At 41.5% G+C, this 20,360-nt stretch overlaps 1 protein-coding gene across 1 annotated transcript in view; it reads right to left on the bottom strand.

Moving 5' to 3' along the window:
- Nucleotides 1-20,360, bottom strand: part of PLXNA2 (plexin A2) — a 539,737-nt gene that overhangs the window by 430,370 nt on the left and 89,007 nt on the right. The window contains exon 2 of the mRNA XM_082245705.1: nucleotides 12,438-13,720. Coding sequence (XP_082101831.1) covers nucleotides 12,438-13,682 — 1,245 coding nt within the window. The 5' untranslated portion in view covers nucleotides 13,683-13,720. The remainder of the gene's footprint in view (nucleotides 1-12,437; nucleotides 13,721-20,360) is intronic.

The following is a 20,360-nucleotide window of genomic DNA, read 5'->3' as shown; positions in this document are numbered from 1 at the left end:
CGACTGAGCTCAGCGCAGTGATGAAGCGCCCAGCTCGGTGTATTGTACTGTTTCTTTTTTTTTTTTACACAAATTTTGTGGAGATATTACATAGACATCTCGTAAAGTCCAATTGCCGACCAAGAACTGCAAGGCAGTGGATTGCCTCGCAGTGTGCTGTGCTGAGAAAAGGTACTGCATGCAGTCATTTTTCTCAGTGCACCATGCTGCACACCACAACAATGCAATGGTGTGAACCAAGCATATAGAAGACAACGCATTTTACCTTGTCCATGTGGTGAAACTGCGCTGGAATAACCGCCCAACACAGTCCAGCTGCACTATGGTGTGAATATACCCTCAAGCAGTACCATCATGTGTCTGGACTGTCCCAAATTCATTCTGTAGCATGATAATGACTCCATAACCCAAATGCGTGGCTAAAACAGATTATATGGATCCAACAGAGCCCCGGTCTTAGCATCATTGTGCCAGTCTGGGATTACTTGCAGAGAAAGAAGGAAGCAAGACAATCAAAGTATTTGATGAAACTGTGTAACGTTCTCCATTTGTCTAAAAGCAAAGGTTTGTAATACCAAATTTTGATTTCATTTATCATTTTTTATCTTCCTAACTGCACTTTCTTTATAGTTTTCCTGTTAATTAAACATTAATGGCATTACATCACTTGTCTAACAGCAATTCTTCACAACACCAAAGCCCTAACAAAGTTTGAATTTGGTTACCTATTTGCTTGTCTACCACCCTCATCTGAAAAAAGGTATACCCCAGAACAACATATTTCAAGAGGAGCTGGCAACATTCAAACTTGTACTTCCCAGTCAGAGGAAGGAAAATTCAAATATGCTTGTTAAAAATAAAAAACTATTCCACTCCTGCCACCTCTCTACCTCGGCCCCTCCTGTTTCCCCCGGTTTCCTCCTTGCCCCCCCCCCTCCCTCCAAGTTGCCTCTGGCACTCCTGCGCTAGTTTTGCTCTTTTACTGTGGCTAGACTTCCTTCCCTGGTTTTACTCATGTCTACCGGCAAGGGTTGTGTCCTGGACCTCTCCTATACCTTCTGCTCGATATCTGAGCACGTTCAGCAAGGTACCAGGACCACCCTTTCTTTCAACTCGCATTGTTACTTATTACATGATTGTTATGTTCTTCCATAGTATTTCCACTGTGACTTGTTTTGATACGGTATGTATTTTTCCTTTATACTAACATTTTGCTGTACCATGTTTATTTTGGTTTCAATAAAATTGTTTAAAAGGAAAAATAAAAAACTAAAAACACTTTGGGAAAGCAAGCTGCTGAAATAGTATTAATTACTGCCTGTTCATCTACGTCTTTAGCCTGTCAACTAGAAAAGAAAAATAGCTATGTATACATGCATGTGAGACAAGGACCTTAGATTGTAAGCTCTTTGAGGGCAGGGACTTGGTAAATTGTCATTGCTGTATAAACACCTGTAATAAATCAATAAACTTATGCTCAGATTTCCATGGATTACATGCAATGAATCATGGACTAAGTAATCATTACTCATATAAAAAGTCCTTACAGCAAATTAAAATGCTGCTATATTTTCTTTATATCTGATACATCTTTGTCTGTGCACTCCTCCTGTAATTGACTGAGTGAAAATCTGGCAGCCTGTAGATGAAGAGCAGCAGAGGACAATTAAAGCAGTATTAAATCCAAAACCAAATATGTGATATATTGCAGCTTACTAATCACAGTATTAGATGTGGTAGCTGCATTGGTTTCCTTTTTTAGTTTTTTTCCTATTTTACTTTCACCTGGTGCCAGTCAGTAACACATCCCCTGTATTGGGGTGCATACACTCTGGATGAAGAAGAAACAAAGACACCTTTGGACAGCAGCACTGTCAATCCGGGGGAAAGGTGATGTAAATGTATTAGCAGATTTACATACTCTGAACAAATTGAAGCCAGACTCCAGCTAACACTTTATGAGCAGATACAGCAACAGTTTTAGTCTTTTTGAGATGAAGGTTTAAATGGTTTGCTTCAACCTTCTAACTGCTAAGACTCGGTCCACACTACTGCGACTTGTCAGGGGACTTGTCAGCCTGATAAGTCGCAGTCCCTCGCAGTCCATTGACTGCTACAGGACCCGTTCTAATAGGAGCGACACAAGTCGCTCCAACTTAGAAAAAGGGTCCTGTACTACTTCGGGGCGACCTCGGAGCGACTTGCATAGACATTCATTATATGAGGTCAGTGCAGGTCGCGCCGAAGTCCCAAAGTAGTGCAGAGTCGCGTTGCCATAGTTTGAACCGACTCTAAATCTGCAGGACAGCTTGTTCTGTTGAAAAACAGACAGAACAGAACAACAATAAGATGAAACCAGAGGAAAATAGTATATAAAGAAAAAAAGAATGCAGCCACCACATCTAAGAAATGGTAAGCTGCAAAGTAATAAATGTTTAATTTTGAGTTGAATACCACTTAAAAGCAGTGCAACCCAAGATAATGGAAAAAGACTCAGTTGTGGAGAGGATTGTGGTACTGAAAGACATGCCACTCACATGGTTAGGTTTCTACCAACATAATGTATGAATGTAGGGAACAATTCTGCAAACATGCACTGCATGAGGTACAGTAATACCAGTAGAGCTGGTTAAATAGGAAAACCTGATCCAAATAATAAAAGTAGAGATAAAAGCAGAAGCCTGGGCATCCACAAACCAATAGGAGAACATGTCAGGAATCTAATCAGTTACAAACTCCCACTTGCAAAAGTGGAAATGTACCTTTCATATAGAAGGCTCAGCAGATGGGCAAAGGATTTCTTGCTTTGGGATCCGCTGTGTGAGTGGGAGGTAGAAAGACCATCTGTGAGGTACTGAAGTATTAAATGAGTAATGGGGTTGCATCTGAACACTAGAGGCCTCAGAAATAACAGTGTCAATGGTGGAATTAAGGACGTCTAACCTTAACAGGAGACTAAATCAATTGTTCGTTTTGGGTACCCTCGGCATGCAAGGTATGAAGCCAAAGTGCCCTATGCATCAAAGCAGACATTAAGCCCATTCAAGACACAAATTGAAATGGATGCAAGAGACCAACAAAGCTGGATCGCAGGGCAGAAGACAATTGCTCCAAGAGCTCCAGGACATGAGGGTTTATCCTTGAGACAAAGCGGTCTAGTAGGCCTAGTAAGGGAGGTGATCCACGCTAACATGGATTCACCTCAATAAGAGGACCAGTTATACCAGATGACTTAAACTAAGACCAAAGTAGAGAACCCGACTGATAGTCATTGGAACAAAGAGAAGATCATCAGACATCATCAGAATGTTCACTGGTATGTTTTTTAAAGTGGATGACAGGAGCATATACAGTTACCAGAGATCACACTTATCAATAAATTCCCTTTTAAGGGAAAAGGTTTCTTTGACATTGTTAGGAGGAAAATATCATTCCACAGGTTGTTTCCAGTCCTCATAGAGGTAAGTTTTTCATACAAAGTCTAATAGGAAGGTCTTTGTAAATTTACTGATACTTAACGGGTGACCCACGGGCCTGGGCAGACTCTCTCTTTGAGAAAAATGATCAGCTTATGAACTCCTATTCTTTATTCCTAGCGGAACTCGCTAGTTTATATGATGACCCCAACAGGCAGAGTACTGCTGATATTCAATTGAGGGCTTTAAAACAAGGAAGGAGACCTGTAGAAGACTTTGTAGCTGAGTTCAAAAGATGGACCCTTGATTCAGGGTGGAATGATACATCTCTGCGAACTCAATTCAGACTCGGCTTGTCAGAAGCTGTTAAAGACGAGCTCGCCCGTGCGGATTTACCTGGCACCTTGGATGCCTTAATACAACTCAGTATCAACATCGACAGGCGACTGCCTGAAAGAAGGGCTGAGAAAATGGGAATGCCATTGTCTAGTCCTTCTCGGATTTCGGCCGTTGACCCTACTCCCATGGAGGTAGGAACCATACGCCCACCTTTATCAACTACTGAACGAGCCAGAAGAAGATCCAGAAACCTCTGCATGTACTGCGCATCCCCGGATCATTTGATAAGCGTCTGTCCCCTTGTCTGCAAAAAAGAGGGTGAGTGTTCACATGTTTTGCTAGGAGGATTAACGACTTCCTTTTCTAACCCCTATCTCTTTGTTCATTTAACATTACAGTGGGATCAGACTAGGATTACCACCAAGGCTATGATCGACACCGGATCTTGTGGAAACTATATTGATACATGTTTTGTTACCTTAAATAAAATACCTATTATTTCAAAACCTAAACCTGTTTCTGTTAGTTTCATTAAGGGTATCCCACTATCTTCTGGTCCAATCACCAACCAGACACAAGCACTCCTCGTCACTACTAACGAGTCTCATATGGAGACCACCACTTTTGATATACTATCTTCACCCCATTTTTCTATTATTTTGGGACTCCCCTGGTTACACACACATCAACCAATCATAGATTGGAAAAAACTGACTTTGTCTTTCCCTTCTCACTATTGTGAGATTACGTGTAACCTCCCATCTTATGGAAAGATCCTGTCTGTGGTGTCAGATGAGATTGCACCACTATGCTATCAGGATCTGTCCGAAGTATTCCTTGAAAAAAATGCCCAAATGTTGCCTCCCCATAGGGATTATGATTGCACTATCGATCTACTCCCTAACAGCAAATTGCCTTTCGGTCATGTTTATCCTCTTTCACAGGATGAACTTTCTCATCTCAAGGAATACTTGGATGAGAATTTGACAAAAGGGTTCATCAGACCCTCTACTTCTTCCACAGCTGCAGGACTTTTTTTTGTCCGCAATAAGGATTCAAGTCTTAGGCCTATTATCGATTATAGGCAATTAAATACGATTACAATAAAGGATCGCTATCCTTTACCGCTCATCCCTGAACTCATTGAACAAGTGCGTGGGGCTACTTACTTCTCTAAATTAGACCTGAAAGGGGCATACAACCTAATCCGAATCCGTGACGGAGATGAGTGGAAAACAGCATTCAGAACCAGATACGGATTATTCGAATATCTTGTGATGCCATTCGGGTTGTGTAATGCTCCCGCAGCCTTCCAAAGGTTCATAAACGACATCTTTAGAGACTTACTTGATGTCTGTGTTGTAGTATATCTGGACGATATACTTATCTATTCTCGATCTCTCTCTGAACATATAAAACATGTAAGACTTGTGTTATCCAGATTACTCGCACACAATCTATACGTGAAATTAAAAAAATGCCTATTTCATAAAGAAGAAATATTATTCCTGGGATACATCATATCCAAAACCGGAATTAAGATGGATATGAGCAAGATATCCTGTATTCTGGACTGGCCTATACCAACAACTCGTAAGGCATTACAGCGATTCCTTGGATTTTCAAACTTCTATAGGAAGTTCATCAAGAACTTTTCTGCCATTGTGAGACCTCTCACACAATTGACAAGTATAAAGAAACCATTCAAATGGTCAGTAGAAGCAAATCGAGCTTTCTGCTTGTTAAAATCAAGCTTTACTTCTGTCCCCCATACTACGCCATCCAGACCCATCCCTCCAATATATTCTGGAGGTAGATGCGTCAAATATGGCAGTAGGAGCAGTTCTCTCCCAACGACCAACAAATACTTCACCACTCCACCCAGTTGCTTTCTTTTCAAAATCATTAAGCAGCCCAGAGGTGAATTACCCAGTGGGTGAAAAAGGAGTTGCTTGCCATAAAACTGGCACTGGAGAATTAGCGACATCTACTTGAGGGTACCCGGTTACCAATATTAATATATACAGATCACAAAAACCTTCAATACCTCCAGACTAACAAAACTCTCTCCCACCGGCAGGTACGATGGTCATTATTTTTCCTAAGATTTAACTTCTTAGTGACCTACACACCTGCAGACAAAAATAAAAAAGCGGATGCGCTATCATGATTAACCGAAGATAACTGCGCTGAAATCCCTTCTATTCCTATAATACCCTATGAACGTATTATTGGGGTTGTTCGTTCCCTGAAGGAAGAGATTTTGCACAGTATAAGATTGGATTCACCTCCACCACAACTAAGTACTGATGCAGAAGGCTTCCTCTACTACAACGACAAACTCTACATACCCCCTACTATGCGTACCAAGATCTTGGAGTTATCACATGATGTGCCCATGGCAGGACATATGGGTATGACGAAAACCCTTCATTTGCTTACTAGGCAGTTTTGGTGGCCTGATATGAAGACGTCTGTACAAAAATTTGTATCTTCATGTGACATCTGTGCAAGGTCCAAAATTGACACTACAAAACCATCTGGTCTACTCTGCAGTCTACCAATACCCCAGGTTCCATGGGAGGTTGTATCCTTAGACTTTATAGTAGAACTACCACCTTCTAAAGGATTTAATACCATTCTAGTGTCAGTGGACCACCTGACAAAGATGGCACATTTCATCGCTATCCGTAGACTACCTTCATCCAAACAAACAGCGGAACTACTGATGAAACATGTGTTCAAGTTACACGGAATACCAAAGACTCTTTTATCCGACCGTGGTTCACAGTTCATCTCCAAATTTTGGCAAGCTCTTTGTCAAATATTACGGATTGAGCGAAAGCTCACTTCTCCCTATCACCCTCAGACCAACGGACAGACTGAAAGAGTCAACCAGTGTATAGAACAATATCTGCGTTGCTACACATCATACCTACAGGATGATTGGGTGGACCTTCTCCCTCTGGCGGAATTTGCTTATAACAACGCAACCCACAGTACTACTAAGCAAAGTCCGTTCTACTTGAACTATGGGTTTCATCCCACACTTCTTCCACCACGCATCCTACCATCAAGTAACCCAGTAGCCTCAGACTATCTTACCCAAATAAAGGACTCTGGGTTTACTTAATACCACTATCTCACACGCCCATAGCCAACAAAAGAAGTACTACGACCTACGTAGAAGACCTTCTCCTCAGTATGCTATTGGGGACCTCGTTTGGCTATCGACAAGAAATTTAAGATTAAAGATCCCTAGCAAAAAGCTTGGACCTTTATTTCTGGGACCCTTCCCAATTAAGAAACTTATTGGAAAAAGTGCAGTACAGCTCACCTTACCAGCAGATCTCAAGATCCATCCCATCTTCCATGTGTCGCTACTGAAACCCCATGTTCCTAATCAGGGAATAAGGCCTACCATCTTGCCTCCACCTCCAGTACAAGTTGAAGGCGGAGAAGAATATGAGATTAAGGAGATTTTGGATTCTCGTATCCACAGAGGAAGACTCCAGTATCTCATAAGATGGAAGAACTATGGACCCCAAGACGACACCTGGTTGGATACCACTGATGTTCACGCACCTAGGCTTATACGAAGATTTCACTCGAAATACCCGGAGAAACCATTGCTATAGGCCTTCCGGAGCCGGCCTTAAGGGGGGGGTACTGTAAGATTCTGGTACCTCTGGTACCCTTATTTTCCACTTTTCTTTCAAATATGCGTCCCACCTTTCTAATTAGGTGGTACGCATACACCTTTAAGACAGATGACGTCATCGCCGAGCGCCGCAGAGCGGCTGTTTCAACCGCCGGCGTTCTCTCTCACATCGTTCATTCAACCTGCCGTGTGTCCACATGCTTACAAGCTTACCTTGCTACCGGAACCTCCAGCTATTCCCTTTTACTTGGAAACAGACCGGAACCTCGCTACCGATCCCTGTATCTCGCTACTGGATCACTCCCTTACTACTGGACCCTGCTACTACTAACTTTACTAGTGATAAGTACCCCACAGGGGAATCCTCCATAACCTTACTTACACTATCTACCTCTGCACATAAGGACTGTTACTATCTATGCATACTAATTTTATCATCTGCACTGTTACATAGATTGCTAGCTCTTGAGTCTACTACCATCTATCCTTGCACTGGGTTAGTCTATCCTGTATTTGTCATCTGCTGTCCTTACCACCTGTTACCATACTCGATTACTAACCTATCTGCATTCTACCTAATACCATCTAATACTCTCCTGAACATTTCTATCAAGTGCTTGCCATCTCTGTCACTGTTCACACCTGTCCTTTCAGCACATCATCTTCATACTGTTATATACATCCTATCACTCCAGGAACATCTTATTGAGTGTGTATATCTGTATGCTGAAGCTGACAAGCCCACAGTGATGAGTCTGGAGAGTTGGATCTGGTTATTCAACACATCTCTACATGACTACTGAGTGGAGATTCTGCAGCTGCAAATCCAGCCTACTACAAAAACGCAGGAGCGTTACACCTGATAATGCAGCTTAACCTATTAAATAATCACATTGTCCTCTTTGTTGGGTACAGTCCCCCTGACATAGATTTATTGTCAGCGAGCGGAATACATCCTTTGCTGTTGTGATATTGTGAGCACGGCCGCTATCAGGGAGGAACAACCCATACACATGGAGGGGGGCCGGGTGTCCCAAGGGGCCCGAGCCTAGGGCCGGAACCAGCAGCATAAGGTAGCTTTAGCAACTGTAAGGACACCAGGGTGAGCCAGCAGCCAAAAAAGAACAGACCAAGGCCACAGTCAGAGAACAACACAAGCTGGGGACACTGATTCCTCCCACCTTCTCCCCTAGCAGTTGATCGGGCACACACTCCTCCTCAGAAAATCCCTGAAGTAGAGCCTGCTGGTAGGCTCACATTTTGATTAGGCAGGACACGGGGAGGGGGTGTAGCCGGCCTTGGAAGCGAACACATCCAGCCCGTCTTCTCTGGTGTACAACTCCAGTGAGCAACAGGAGGGAGGCAAGTATGCTGTTGACTTTGACTGTACTAATATGCCAGGACATCATACACCACATTACACTGCTCTAAAGGCATACACCCTGACATCAAGAGAGTCTCCTCTGTCATAAGGAAAGAGAGGAGGTACAGGGATAAAGAAGATGATGGTAAAAAGGACAGTGGAAATGTGGATAATGGGTGATTGTGGAAAGAGGGAAGGATAGAGACTGCTGAAGGGATGAGGATGATGATGGAAAGAGGGATAAAGATGGATCATGTAGTGCATCATAGAGTACTGAGGAAAGAGCACATAGAGAATACAAAGACGAGGATGATGGCTGGGTTACAAAGCAGAGAAGAATGAGGATGATTCTGAAAAGGGATGGGGATGATTATGAAGAGGGAAGTTGGAGATGAGGATGGAGAGTGAAGTTGGGGATGAAGATGGTTTTGGAAAATAATGTGGATGATGGAGTTACATTGTGGAGAGGGATGAGGATGATGGGAAAAAATGTAGAGGAATGAAGATCATGAGGATGACTGTGGAGATTGAAGTGGATGATGAGGTCACAATGTGGCAAAGGATGAGGATAGAAATTTAAAAATTATGTGGGGATGAGGATGACTGTGGAGAGGGACAAGAATGATAATTATGGAGGTGCATTGAGGATAAGGATAAGGATGATGAAGTTACAATGTGGAGAGGGATGAGGTCGGATATGTATTAAAACTTCCAGGATGAGGAAGATTTGATTATAGTGTGGAAAAGGATGAGGATGATTCTAGAGAAAGAAGTTAGGGATTAAGATGGTATTGGAGAGGGGGGATGGGGATGATGAGGTTAGAATATTGAGGGATAAGAATGCATATTTTTTTGCCAAAATATAATTCCTTACTGTTAAATTTTGAAAGCACTGAAGACTTGAAATACACTTTTTATTGATATACACTGCTCAAAAGAATTAAAGGAACACTTTTTAATCAGAGTATAGCATTAAGTCAATGAAACTCCTGGGATATTAGTCTGGTCAGTTAAGTAGCAGAAGGGGTTGTTAATCAGTTTTAGCTGCTTTTGTGTTAATGAAGGTAATGACAGGTACACTAGATGGGCAACAATAAGACGACCTCCAAAACAGGAATGGTTTTACAAGTGAAGGCCTTTGACATTTTGTTTCCCTACTCATCTTTTCTGACTGTTTTTCACTAGTTTTGCATTTGGCTACGGTCAGTGTCACTACTGGTAGCGTGAGGCAACACCTGGACCCTGTAGAGGTTGCATGGGCAGTCCAACCCCTCCAAGATGGCACATCAATATGTGCCACTGCCAGAAGGTTTGATGTGTCTTAAAGCACAGTCTCAAGAGCAAAGGAGGAGATTCCAGGAAACAGGCAGTTACTCTAGGAGAGCAGGACAGGGCCGTAGAAGATCCTTAACCCATCAGCAGGACCGGTATCTGCTTCTTTGTGCAAGGAGGAACAGGATGAGCACTGCCAGAGCCCTATAAAATGACCTCCAGGCAGCCACTGGTGTGAATGTCTCTGACCAAACAATCAGAAACAGATTTCATGAGGGTGGCCTGAGGGCCCAATGTCCTCTAGTGGACCCTGTGGTCACTGCCCAGCACCATGGAGCTTGATTGGCATCTGCCATTAAACACAAGAATTGGCAGGTTTGCCACTGGCACCCTGTGCTTTTCACAGATAAGAGCAGGTTCACCCTGAGGACATGTGACAGATGTGAAAAGGTCTGGAGAAGCCGTGGAGAACATTATGCTGTCTGTAACATCGTTCAGCATGACCAGTTTGGTGGTGGGTCAGTGATGGTCTGGGGAGGCATATCCATGGAGTTATGCACAGACCTCTACAGGCTAGGCAATGGCACCCTGACTGTCAGTAGGTATCTGGATGAAATCCTTGGGCTCATTGTAAGACCCTACGCTGGTGCAGTGAGTTTTGGGCTCTTCCTGGTGCATGACAATGCCTGGCCTCATGTGGCGAGAGTATGCAGCCAGTTCCTGGAGGATAAAGGAATTGATACCATTGAAGGGCCCGCATGCTCGCCTGACCCAAATCAAATAGAACACCTCTGGGACATTGTGTTTCGGTCCATCTGACGGTGCCAGGTTGCACCTCAGTCTGTTCAGGAGCTCAGTGATTCCCTGGTCCAGATCTGGGAGGAAAAACCCTAGGACACCATCCGTCGTCTCATTAGGAGCATGTCCTGACATTGTCAGGCATGCATACAAGCACGTGGGGGCCATACACACTACTGTGTACAATTTTGAGTTCCTGCAATGAAATTTCAGCAAAATGGACTAGCCTGCTGTATCATTTTTTCACTTTGATTTTCAGGGTGTCTTTGAATTTAGCCCTCTGTAGGATGCTAATTTTTGTTTCCATCAAATGTTGTGCCATCCTTTCATTCCTAACACATTACCCAGTCCATATAAATATAGATATCCAGCATGAGATTTTTCCCCATTGAGATCTGATGTGTTTTCAAAGAGTTCCTTTAATTTTTTGGAGCAGTGTATATTAAGTTGTAGAATTGTTAAAATAAAAATGGGTGTACAGAAGAACTTGGTGGAATATTCAGTGGATGAATTCAGTGAGTTCGCCAGTGTAAGAGGCCCCAAAATCTCTGATGGCTGCCCTGGTTGTGAGGCTTTATGACATTAATTGATATTCTCTGTATCATGTGTGAAATAGACCTGAGCTCATGTTTGTGAATTACTGCTGTGGACTTGCCTCAGACTGTAAATGTCATCGATGGTCTGTTTGGTAATGTAGAGCACAACTTTTTTCCTTTCAAGTTTTTTTACAAGTGCTGCTGCACTAACTTGTTTTGTAAATTTTTATAAAGTAACACTCATTAAAAGAGAATTTATGGAAAAAGATATGGTAATAGGAGTCTCAGGCACACTTCAAGAGATGGAGGTCCAGTAGGGTCAGAATTAGATTCACTTGTCGAAGGTGCGAGAGTGCATTTATAACTCCTGCAAGAACATTACTAGCGTACAGAGGTGACCAAGTCACTGTAGGCAGGCAGTAGCTCAGAAGCTGGAGCCTGAACAACTAACAAGTTGTCTTAGAATCAGGAAGTTCCTTCCTCATGGCTGAATGGTGGGAGAAAGCATGTGCAGTGTGAGCAATACTCTACATCAGGGATCTTCAAACTACGGCCCTCCAGCTGTTGTAGAACTACACATCCCATGAGGCTTTGTAAAACTCTGACATTCACAGAGATGACTAGGCATGATGGGAGTTGTAGTTTCTGAACAACTGGAGGGCCATAGTTTGAAAACCCTGATCTACATGGTGGTTAACATCGGCTCTCAGTACTCTCAGCCTCAGCTGTTACCATGGTAAGATGGTGGTGACAAGAAATTTAAAATGCCACTTAATGGTACAAAATGTGATATAGCTCCCAGTGCTTCAGCCTGACTGAAATGTTTCTGATTACATACTCATATTTTTTAGGGAGATCACTAAACATACACTGCATCACAGAAATACATACTTTTAGAAGCAAAACTCATAGAAATTAGTTATTCCTCAATCATAATATTCCTTCCCCCTTGGCCAGGTGTGATAAACTAACCTTACCTGGCAGTTGATATTGCAAAATAATAAAATAGGACACAAATACCTACATTTTTCTGTAATAAAAAGAATACTTACAGCTTTTGTGCACTGCACATCTTTTCCTAGAAGCCAATTTAACTCCAGATTTCCTTCACCCTGATAACAAGACTGTAGTCTCTCTTTAATAAGTCCATTAATAGTCTTGATGGGAAAAACGCAGAGAGTGGAGTCATCGGGTGGATTGTGATACTGCTTTTGACCTTTAGAGAAAATAGCAAAAAGCACATCATCCTGAACTGAGACTTTCAAAGACTTAGCAAGTGTGGCCCCTGGTTTGGTTAGATAGGCTGCTTGCAGAAGTCTATATTCTGCCCCATTCTTGGTGCATCCAATTGGCAAAGAAACATAGGAGTGAAATTTTGGGTCATTTTTACATAACCTTACGATACGTGAGGTGTAGAATAAATCATTAGCAGAATTACTTGAAATACCTTCCGGAGTTTCTGGTTGCACAGTCAGAAAATAGACATAGTTGCCACTCTCAAAACCATAAATATAAAATATGTCAAAGTGGGAGACCAAAGCAAGAGTATCTGATGGAATCTTTATAAGGGATGACACAAAGTCACTGTACAGTTCATAATCCAACATATGAGAAGATTCTGGGTCCCTGGGCAACTTGCGACTTGAAAGTGTTGGAAAATAATCTTGTTTGCCATCCACTGCGGTTCCAATGAACAGTTTCCCATCCTGTCCTTCAGTCTGAACAATCACACCATACATTGTTCCGGTCTCATTGACACTAGAGAGGTAGTGCTCCTTCTTATGGGATGGTTCTACTAAAATGAAAAGATCATCAAGACGGAGAAGTTTACATACACCTTGGTACAAACTTCCACAAGCCAACAATCGGTTCTCTGAATAATCAATAATCAGCAGTTTGTTCACATTGTTGGTTAGTGTACGAGGTTCACTACATGGCTGCACATTTTGAGGGGGGTAGCATGATTTGTTGTCCTCTCCAGGTCCTGTAGTATGTGATACCAAGAGGGTCAAATTTCCTGATAGCTTATATATCCGATTTACTGCACCCAAGTATACTGCCCCCGTACTCCGATGCACAGTCAGATGACTAAAAGTCCAGTCTCGTTGCTCAGCATGGAATATGTTAATAAGAGAAGCATCGTGAAATTCCAGAGACAACAGGGCCAAAACCAGAAAGATTGCAGAGGCTGTTCGATGCTGGAGACTGACAGGATTTACTGTCCAAATCATTAGTCTCTGTTGTTCCATTACAACGGAATAGGGAAAGAGAAATACAACCCGAGCTCCCTTTGGCATTCACCGTGTCTAAGAATTTAAACTTTCTTCACATGGCTCTAAAAGATAAAGAAAAAAGGGGTAAAAATAGTGACTATTAATTTGTACTCTAGAAAATCAGAAATGCATAGACAATGTTTTAAATACAGAGAAGCATACATTAGAATTAGATCATTTCTGTGAAATGTTAAACAACCTCCATGTAAATTACATGATAAAACAGAAAAAGGCTTTGAGGTCCACAAGGCAATTTCACTATGAGAAAAGTAATAAAACTTATTGTTTGCCAGCCAGCAAAATGTAGCTGAATAGTTTGCAAGCCTTATTTAGCACCCCTAAAAATGCAAAAAAAAAAAAAAATTGCTAATGTATATGACCCTGTATACATTCTCTCACAATTTGAAAAATATTACAAAAAGCTGTAATGTTTTTTTTCCTTTTCCTCCAAAATAAAGTTTTATTGGTAAGCAATACAATTAGTGTCAGACAACTAAGTGCCAGGAGCATTGCCAAGATTGAGCTTCTGTCTATGGGCATGAAGGCTACCCTGTACCGTATAGATTAATTTCCTATTTCTCGGTGTCTGTAAAGTTCAGGAGGTGATAACGCTCAACAACCACAGCTGGAGGCATGGAACATGCACCATTTTCTAGGTAAATGACCCACTGACACAGCTGTCTAGAGGGAATGCATCTGAATAAGGAACAACCATAAAATGAAGGTTAGATTGTGGCTTAACCTTCATATCTCACACCATGGCAAAAGTGAGAGTAGAGTGGTAATCCTGCATCAGCAAAGTCATTTCCAAGCAGAGATTTTACAGCAAACTAGTGTTTCTAGATGTGCTGTCATGTCAAGACCCTCAGGAAAAGAACAAAACACAACCTTAGGCTTCAACACCTCTACACATGACACCTGGGGGAATATGGGGTATATTACTAAATATTGCTAAATCATCATAAGGAATACATTTTCCAATGTTATAAATGAATCAGTGTTTTCTCTAGTGCTATTTTTCACAAAGTTAGATAAATGTGGCCATGGCTTTACCTGATTTTTCAACCAAAATCTTCTTTTCAAATAAGGCTAGCTAATTATAGTATTGACTCTGGTAAATTAGTGGGGCTTGAAGTGTCTACAGCACAGCTATGCCAATAAGTGAACAAAAGGTGTACTATGCTCTGATAGGCAAGAAATCATAAGAAACGCACACCAACACAATACGTGTCCTTGAGGTATCAGACAGGGGATAATGAAGGTAAAAATGAAAAAAGAAAAATCAATATCGTCAAATATTTACAAACAAGCTGGCCAATAATTATGCACTTAGTAATTAGGGTAAAGGAAAAAATCAAACACACACACACACAAAACAGAGTTAACAGGGTAAGAGCCGGTTCACACTACTCCGACTTGTCAGGCGACTTGGTCGCCAGACAAGTAGCTCCCAATGCTGTGCAATGGAACCTTTCTAATCAGAGCGACTCAAGTTGCTCCGACTTAGAAAAAGGTTCCTGCACTACTTGGGGGCGAAGTTGGAGCGACTTGCATTGACTTCTATTAGAGAAATCGTTTGCAAGCCGCGATGAAGTCGTGCTGCACGGGCGGCTTCAAAGTCGGGGCGACTTTGATTTGCCCCAGTGTGAACCGTCTTAGTGTGAACCGGCTCTTAGATTGCATCTTTAAACATGGAGAAAAAGGTTTAAAGCCACATATATTCACAAAGTGCAATGCGATACAAATATGAAACTATGCTTAGTGACTGGGGAACTGATTACAATAAAAGACCAAACAGGAATATCAGAACCATTATGGTCCCAAAGGGAATTGAACTTCATATTCCAAGGCTTTCGGGGGAAGGGGTACACACTTTTCAATACTTTCTGTGCAACCAATCTTTTGAATTATTTATATTGTGTACTGCAAAGTGTGGGAGTTAGGAGTTATTAAACTGTTTGTAACCACAGTTGTTATACTGTGATAAAGAAATGCCAAACAATTAAAAAGATAAAAGCACTTCCAGGCAACTAGGAGACAATACATCTACTAAAATTTTTGAAGGGGGCTTTGATTAATTGCCCCCTGCTGTTATCACATCCTCATGCATATTTCACACTGTGCTGATAAATACTATCTGCAAGATATTACAGCCTCAGTGTTGTTATATTCTTTTATACCATTAATAATAAAGTTATGGGGGATTTGTTTGATGTCTGTAAATTATAAGTAGACTGTGTGTGTGCATATATTTATATATATATATATATATCATATATTCCAAAGCTACGTCTTTGTTCAGATAAAGGCCCCGACCAGTTGGGCCTACGTTTTCAATCTGAATGTACACAATTGAATCACTAAACAAAACTTTCTTCAAAAGAATTAGAGCACTAGATAGAGGAAGTGTTTAACTGTTTATTTTAATTCATCTATTATCAAATGAACGGCTACTTGAGATGCAGTATATGGGTATATAGATGCATGCACATGCATTAAATACATATACTGTAAGTGCATATATGATGTAAATATATGCTGGATGTATGGGGTGTCTGTGTCATTGCTAATGGCATGAGAGGAAGAGAATAGACTGTTAGGCCCCTTTCACACAGACGGACCGTTCAGATCCACCTATCAGTTTTTTTGGCGGATCTGAACGGATGCCCCATGCATCTCTATGGGGCATCGGATGTCAGCATAGACATGTCCGCTGACATCCGATCCATCAAAACCGGACAGATGGAAAACCTATTTTCCATCCGTCTGGCGGATTGGATTGGATGAGAACGGTCAGACAGTCCGTTCCCATCCGATTCCCCCATAGAGATGCATGGGGACCTGACAGCTGTGTCTCTGCTCACAGCACGGAGACACAGCTGTCATCCTCCTGCTCAGTGGGGGTCGGCTGATCGATCCCCCGCTGAGAAAAATGGAGTCCGCCTGACGGACTCCGTGTGTGAAATGGGCCTTACGGTGGGATTTACTAAGGCTGGTGCAATCAGAATCTAGTGCAGCTGTGCATGATAGCCAATCAATGTCTAATCTCAGCTTGTTCAATTAAAGTGGTTATAAAGGCTGCATTCTAGGCATGAAGGTAAAAAACCCTCAGTGTGCAGCTCTCCCCCCCCCCCTCAGCCCCCCTAAACCTGACCAGCTCCCCTAAGCCTGATCTTGATCCAGTGATGTACACAAAAATCAAGGCTCTCCTTAGTCTCCCCCTCCTGACTACCATTGGCTCCTCCTGCTGTCAATCACAGCCAGTGAGGCAGCTGCAGGGGCGGGGCTGAGTCTGTGTCTTATGGATGCAAGATCCAGTTCTAGAGTGAGCATGCACAAGTTCCCCCACAGAAAGCAGCTTGCTATGGGGGCACTTGGCAAGGGGGAGGGGCCCAGGGGACCCGAGAAGAGAAGGATCAGGGATACTCGGTGCAAAACCACTGTACAGAGCAAGAAAGTATGACATGTTTGTTATTTTTTTTAAATAATATTTTTTCCTTTACAATCACTTTAAGCTGTGGCAATACACCCTGCAAGCTGACTGGTTTTTATGCAAAGTTGCACCAGATTTTGCACTCTCCAGCTTTAGTAAATAACCCCCATAGTGTTTTGCGTTATTGTATTATTTTGCGTATACCCAGTTGGACATGCTTATGTGTATGTGTAAATATGTATTATCCAATAAATGTTACACTCTCTGGAAAAGAACAGAGGTTCCCAAGAACTTACGTAAAAGTTGAGTTCTACATCCTTTTACCACTGGATAAAACACATATACATGTATATATAGTACTGTATATATACACACATTATATACTGCATAACACAAAATTTTATCTTTGACAACACTTAGGACAAAAATTCCACCAAATACTTTTTACATAATCCTATCGTAGTGCAAATGTAATGAGACTTAACAATACTTCGATAGAGCATTAACAAAATTTGAGCAAGTATGTGTGAAACCAGGAAATTTACAACGTACCCTATCAATCACTTATGGTCTATTGACGAACCCAGAAAAACAACCAGAATTACCGTGGGTGAGAAAGTGGGAGACAGACTTGAATTGCGAACTGTCAAACGACCAGATCCAGAGGATACTGAGGTTTGCTTTTGGGCCAGTTAGATGTACCAGAATACAAGAGATGAACTATAAGCTCATAACGAGGTGGTACGTCACGCCCAAGAAGCTTCATAACTGGTTCCCAAATTAATCTAGTTTATGTTGGAGATGCGGAAGAGAAGTGGGTACATTATACCATATCTTCTGGAGCTGCCCCAAGATAAAAACATATTGGGCAGGAGTGAAATATATAGTCCAGAAATTCGCGGAATATGAAATAGAAGAGAACCCAGGTTTTTTACTGTTAAACTTATCGGATATATCAGCAAACAAACATGCAAGATCGATAATTCCCTACCTGATAAACGTGGCAAAAACATGCATTCCAGGATTCTGGAAAAAAGCACAACCACCCTCGGTGTCCGATTGGATACATAGGGTGGAGGATAATAGGAGGCTCGAAGAATTAGTTGCCATGGCGCAGAATAGGCAAGAAAAACATAGGAAAATTTGGGAATTATGGAATCAATTCATAAACTCTGAAGAAGGGAAACAATATATGGCAAAATAAAATAAAATAAGAGGAAAGAAAAATAGAGAAGGAGAAGTGTCCCCCACCATCACTGACTGCAAAAAGTACAGGATGGGAGATGGAGAGGAAGGGAATTTTTTTTTTTTTTTCGGTTGGGTGGGGAGGGGAGAGGGAGGGGAAGGGAAGGGGAAGGGAAGGGGAAGGGAAAGAAAGAAAAAGGGGAATTTAAGGAAATAGCAAGAAGAGGAGAAGAAGAGATAGTATAACATGTATTAAGATGGAAATGTATAAGACATCAGAAATGTTATGTATAACATGATAAATTCCTAAATAAAAAGACAATATTTGAGACTTAACAAAATTTTTTTATTACTTCTAGACTCCAAAACCCTTGGGGGAGTACTCCTACCCCAATCGTAAGCACTAAAGTTAGGGGGTCATCAGAACAGCCAGGGAGCTAGCATTTTAGGTCAGCAATGATAGCATCAATATTTTTTCAGAAAAAAAAATGTATTTTCAAATATTACAACCTATCATAATATACTGTATATGATAATGTAATCAGGAAAACATTGGTTGTAGTCATTGCCGGAACTTTCAAGTGATCCTGAGGGTAAACGGAAATTACAAAAGAGAAACACAGGAGAAGGTAGGGGACTGCCTCAATTAATTTAGATAGATTAGGTATTTAAACTCCACTCATTATCTTATGATAATTTTCTTCCACAAATGTTGAATTAAAAAACAAAATATCACTTTGATGTCTAACTCTTTTTTTTCCTCTTGAAATTAATATTTTATTTTCAAAGCGTTGTATGTTTGATTAATGTGTATGTAAAATGACAAAAAAAATTGATTTCCTTCAATATTGATCAACTATCAGTATGGAATAAAGTTTACAGCTACAGGCAAACCTACTGTGACTAATGATCAGAGAATATACATTATTATTACTGATGTCAATACTAAAACAATCAAAACAAGCATTTATGAGAAATGTATCCAATAGTATTATTTAAATCAACCCTGTCACTATGCACACCTGTGAAAGAACAGTGAACATACTCACCTTTTCTGCCTCTGGCACTGCTTAAAGCCACTCCAGTCCAAGGAAAAAAAGCTGACTGTCTTACCCCATCCAGTTGATATTTCTACAATCCACGCTGTTGTTAGAGCAGAGACAAACCCCTAAGATTCGGTATGTCTAACAACAAATAGTAAGTCCAACAGCGTGGATTGCAGAAAGATCAACAGGATAGGGTAAGACAGCTCGCTTCCTGAGACCAGTGATATTGATGCTAATGAAACTTGGAATTGGTTCTACCATAAACCACATTTTGGAGGAATGAATTCATTGACTGATGATCCTTGGACATTCTATCCATCAATATAAGGCCTTCTACTTAAGTTATTCCTCCATTAACAGACTTATAGAGCTTGGTGACCGGTTATCACGCAATGTTTTGAGCCCCGGGGCCTTTGTATGCAGCAAGGCTGGTGTCCAGTTAAGATGGATTGTCGCCTATTTTACACACAATCGGGGATCCTCACAGCATTTACAGTATCTCACAAAAGTGAGTACACCCCTGACATTTTTGTAAATATTTTATTATATATTTTCATGTGACAACACTGAAGAAATATCACTTTGCTACAATGTAAAGTAGTGAGTGTACAGCTTGTATAACAGTGTAAATTTGCGGTCCCCTCAAAATAACTCAACAAACAGCCATTAATGTCTAAACTGCTGGTAACAAAAGTGAGTACACCCCTAAGTAGGAATGTCTAAATTGGGCCCAAAGTGTCAATATTTTGTGTGGCCACCATTATTTTCCAGCACTGCCTTAACCCTCTTGGGCATGGAGTTCACCAGAGTTTCACAGGTTGCCACTTGAGTCCTCTTCCACTCCTCCATGATGACAACATCGAGCTGATGGCTGTTAGAGACCTTGCGCTCCTCCACCTTCCGTTTGAGGATGCCCCACAGATGCTCAATAGGGTTTAGGTTTGGAGACATGCTTGGCCAGTCCAATACCTTTACTCTCAGCTTCTCATCATGTTGGAATACTGCCCTGCGTCTCCGAAGGGAGGGGATCATGCACTA

Source organism: Pelophylax lessonae (assembly GCF_965119305.1).
Source record: "Pelophylax lessonae genome assembly, chromosome: 2".
Taxonomy (NCBI): domain Eukaryota; kingdom Metazoa; phylum Chordata; class Amphibia; order Anura; family Ranidae; genus Pelophylax; species Pelophylax lessonae.
Note: the sequence above shows the minus strand (reverse complement) of the source record. Positions and strands in the feature narration are given on the sequence as shown.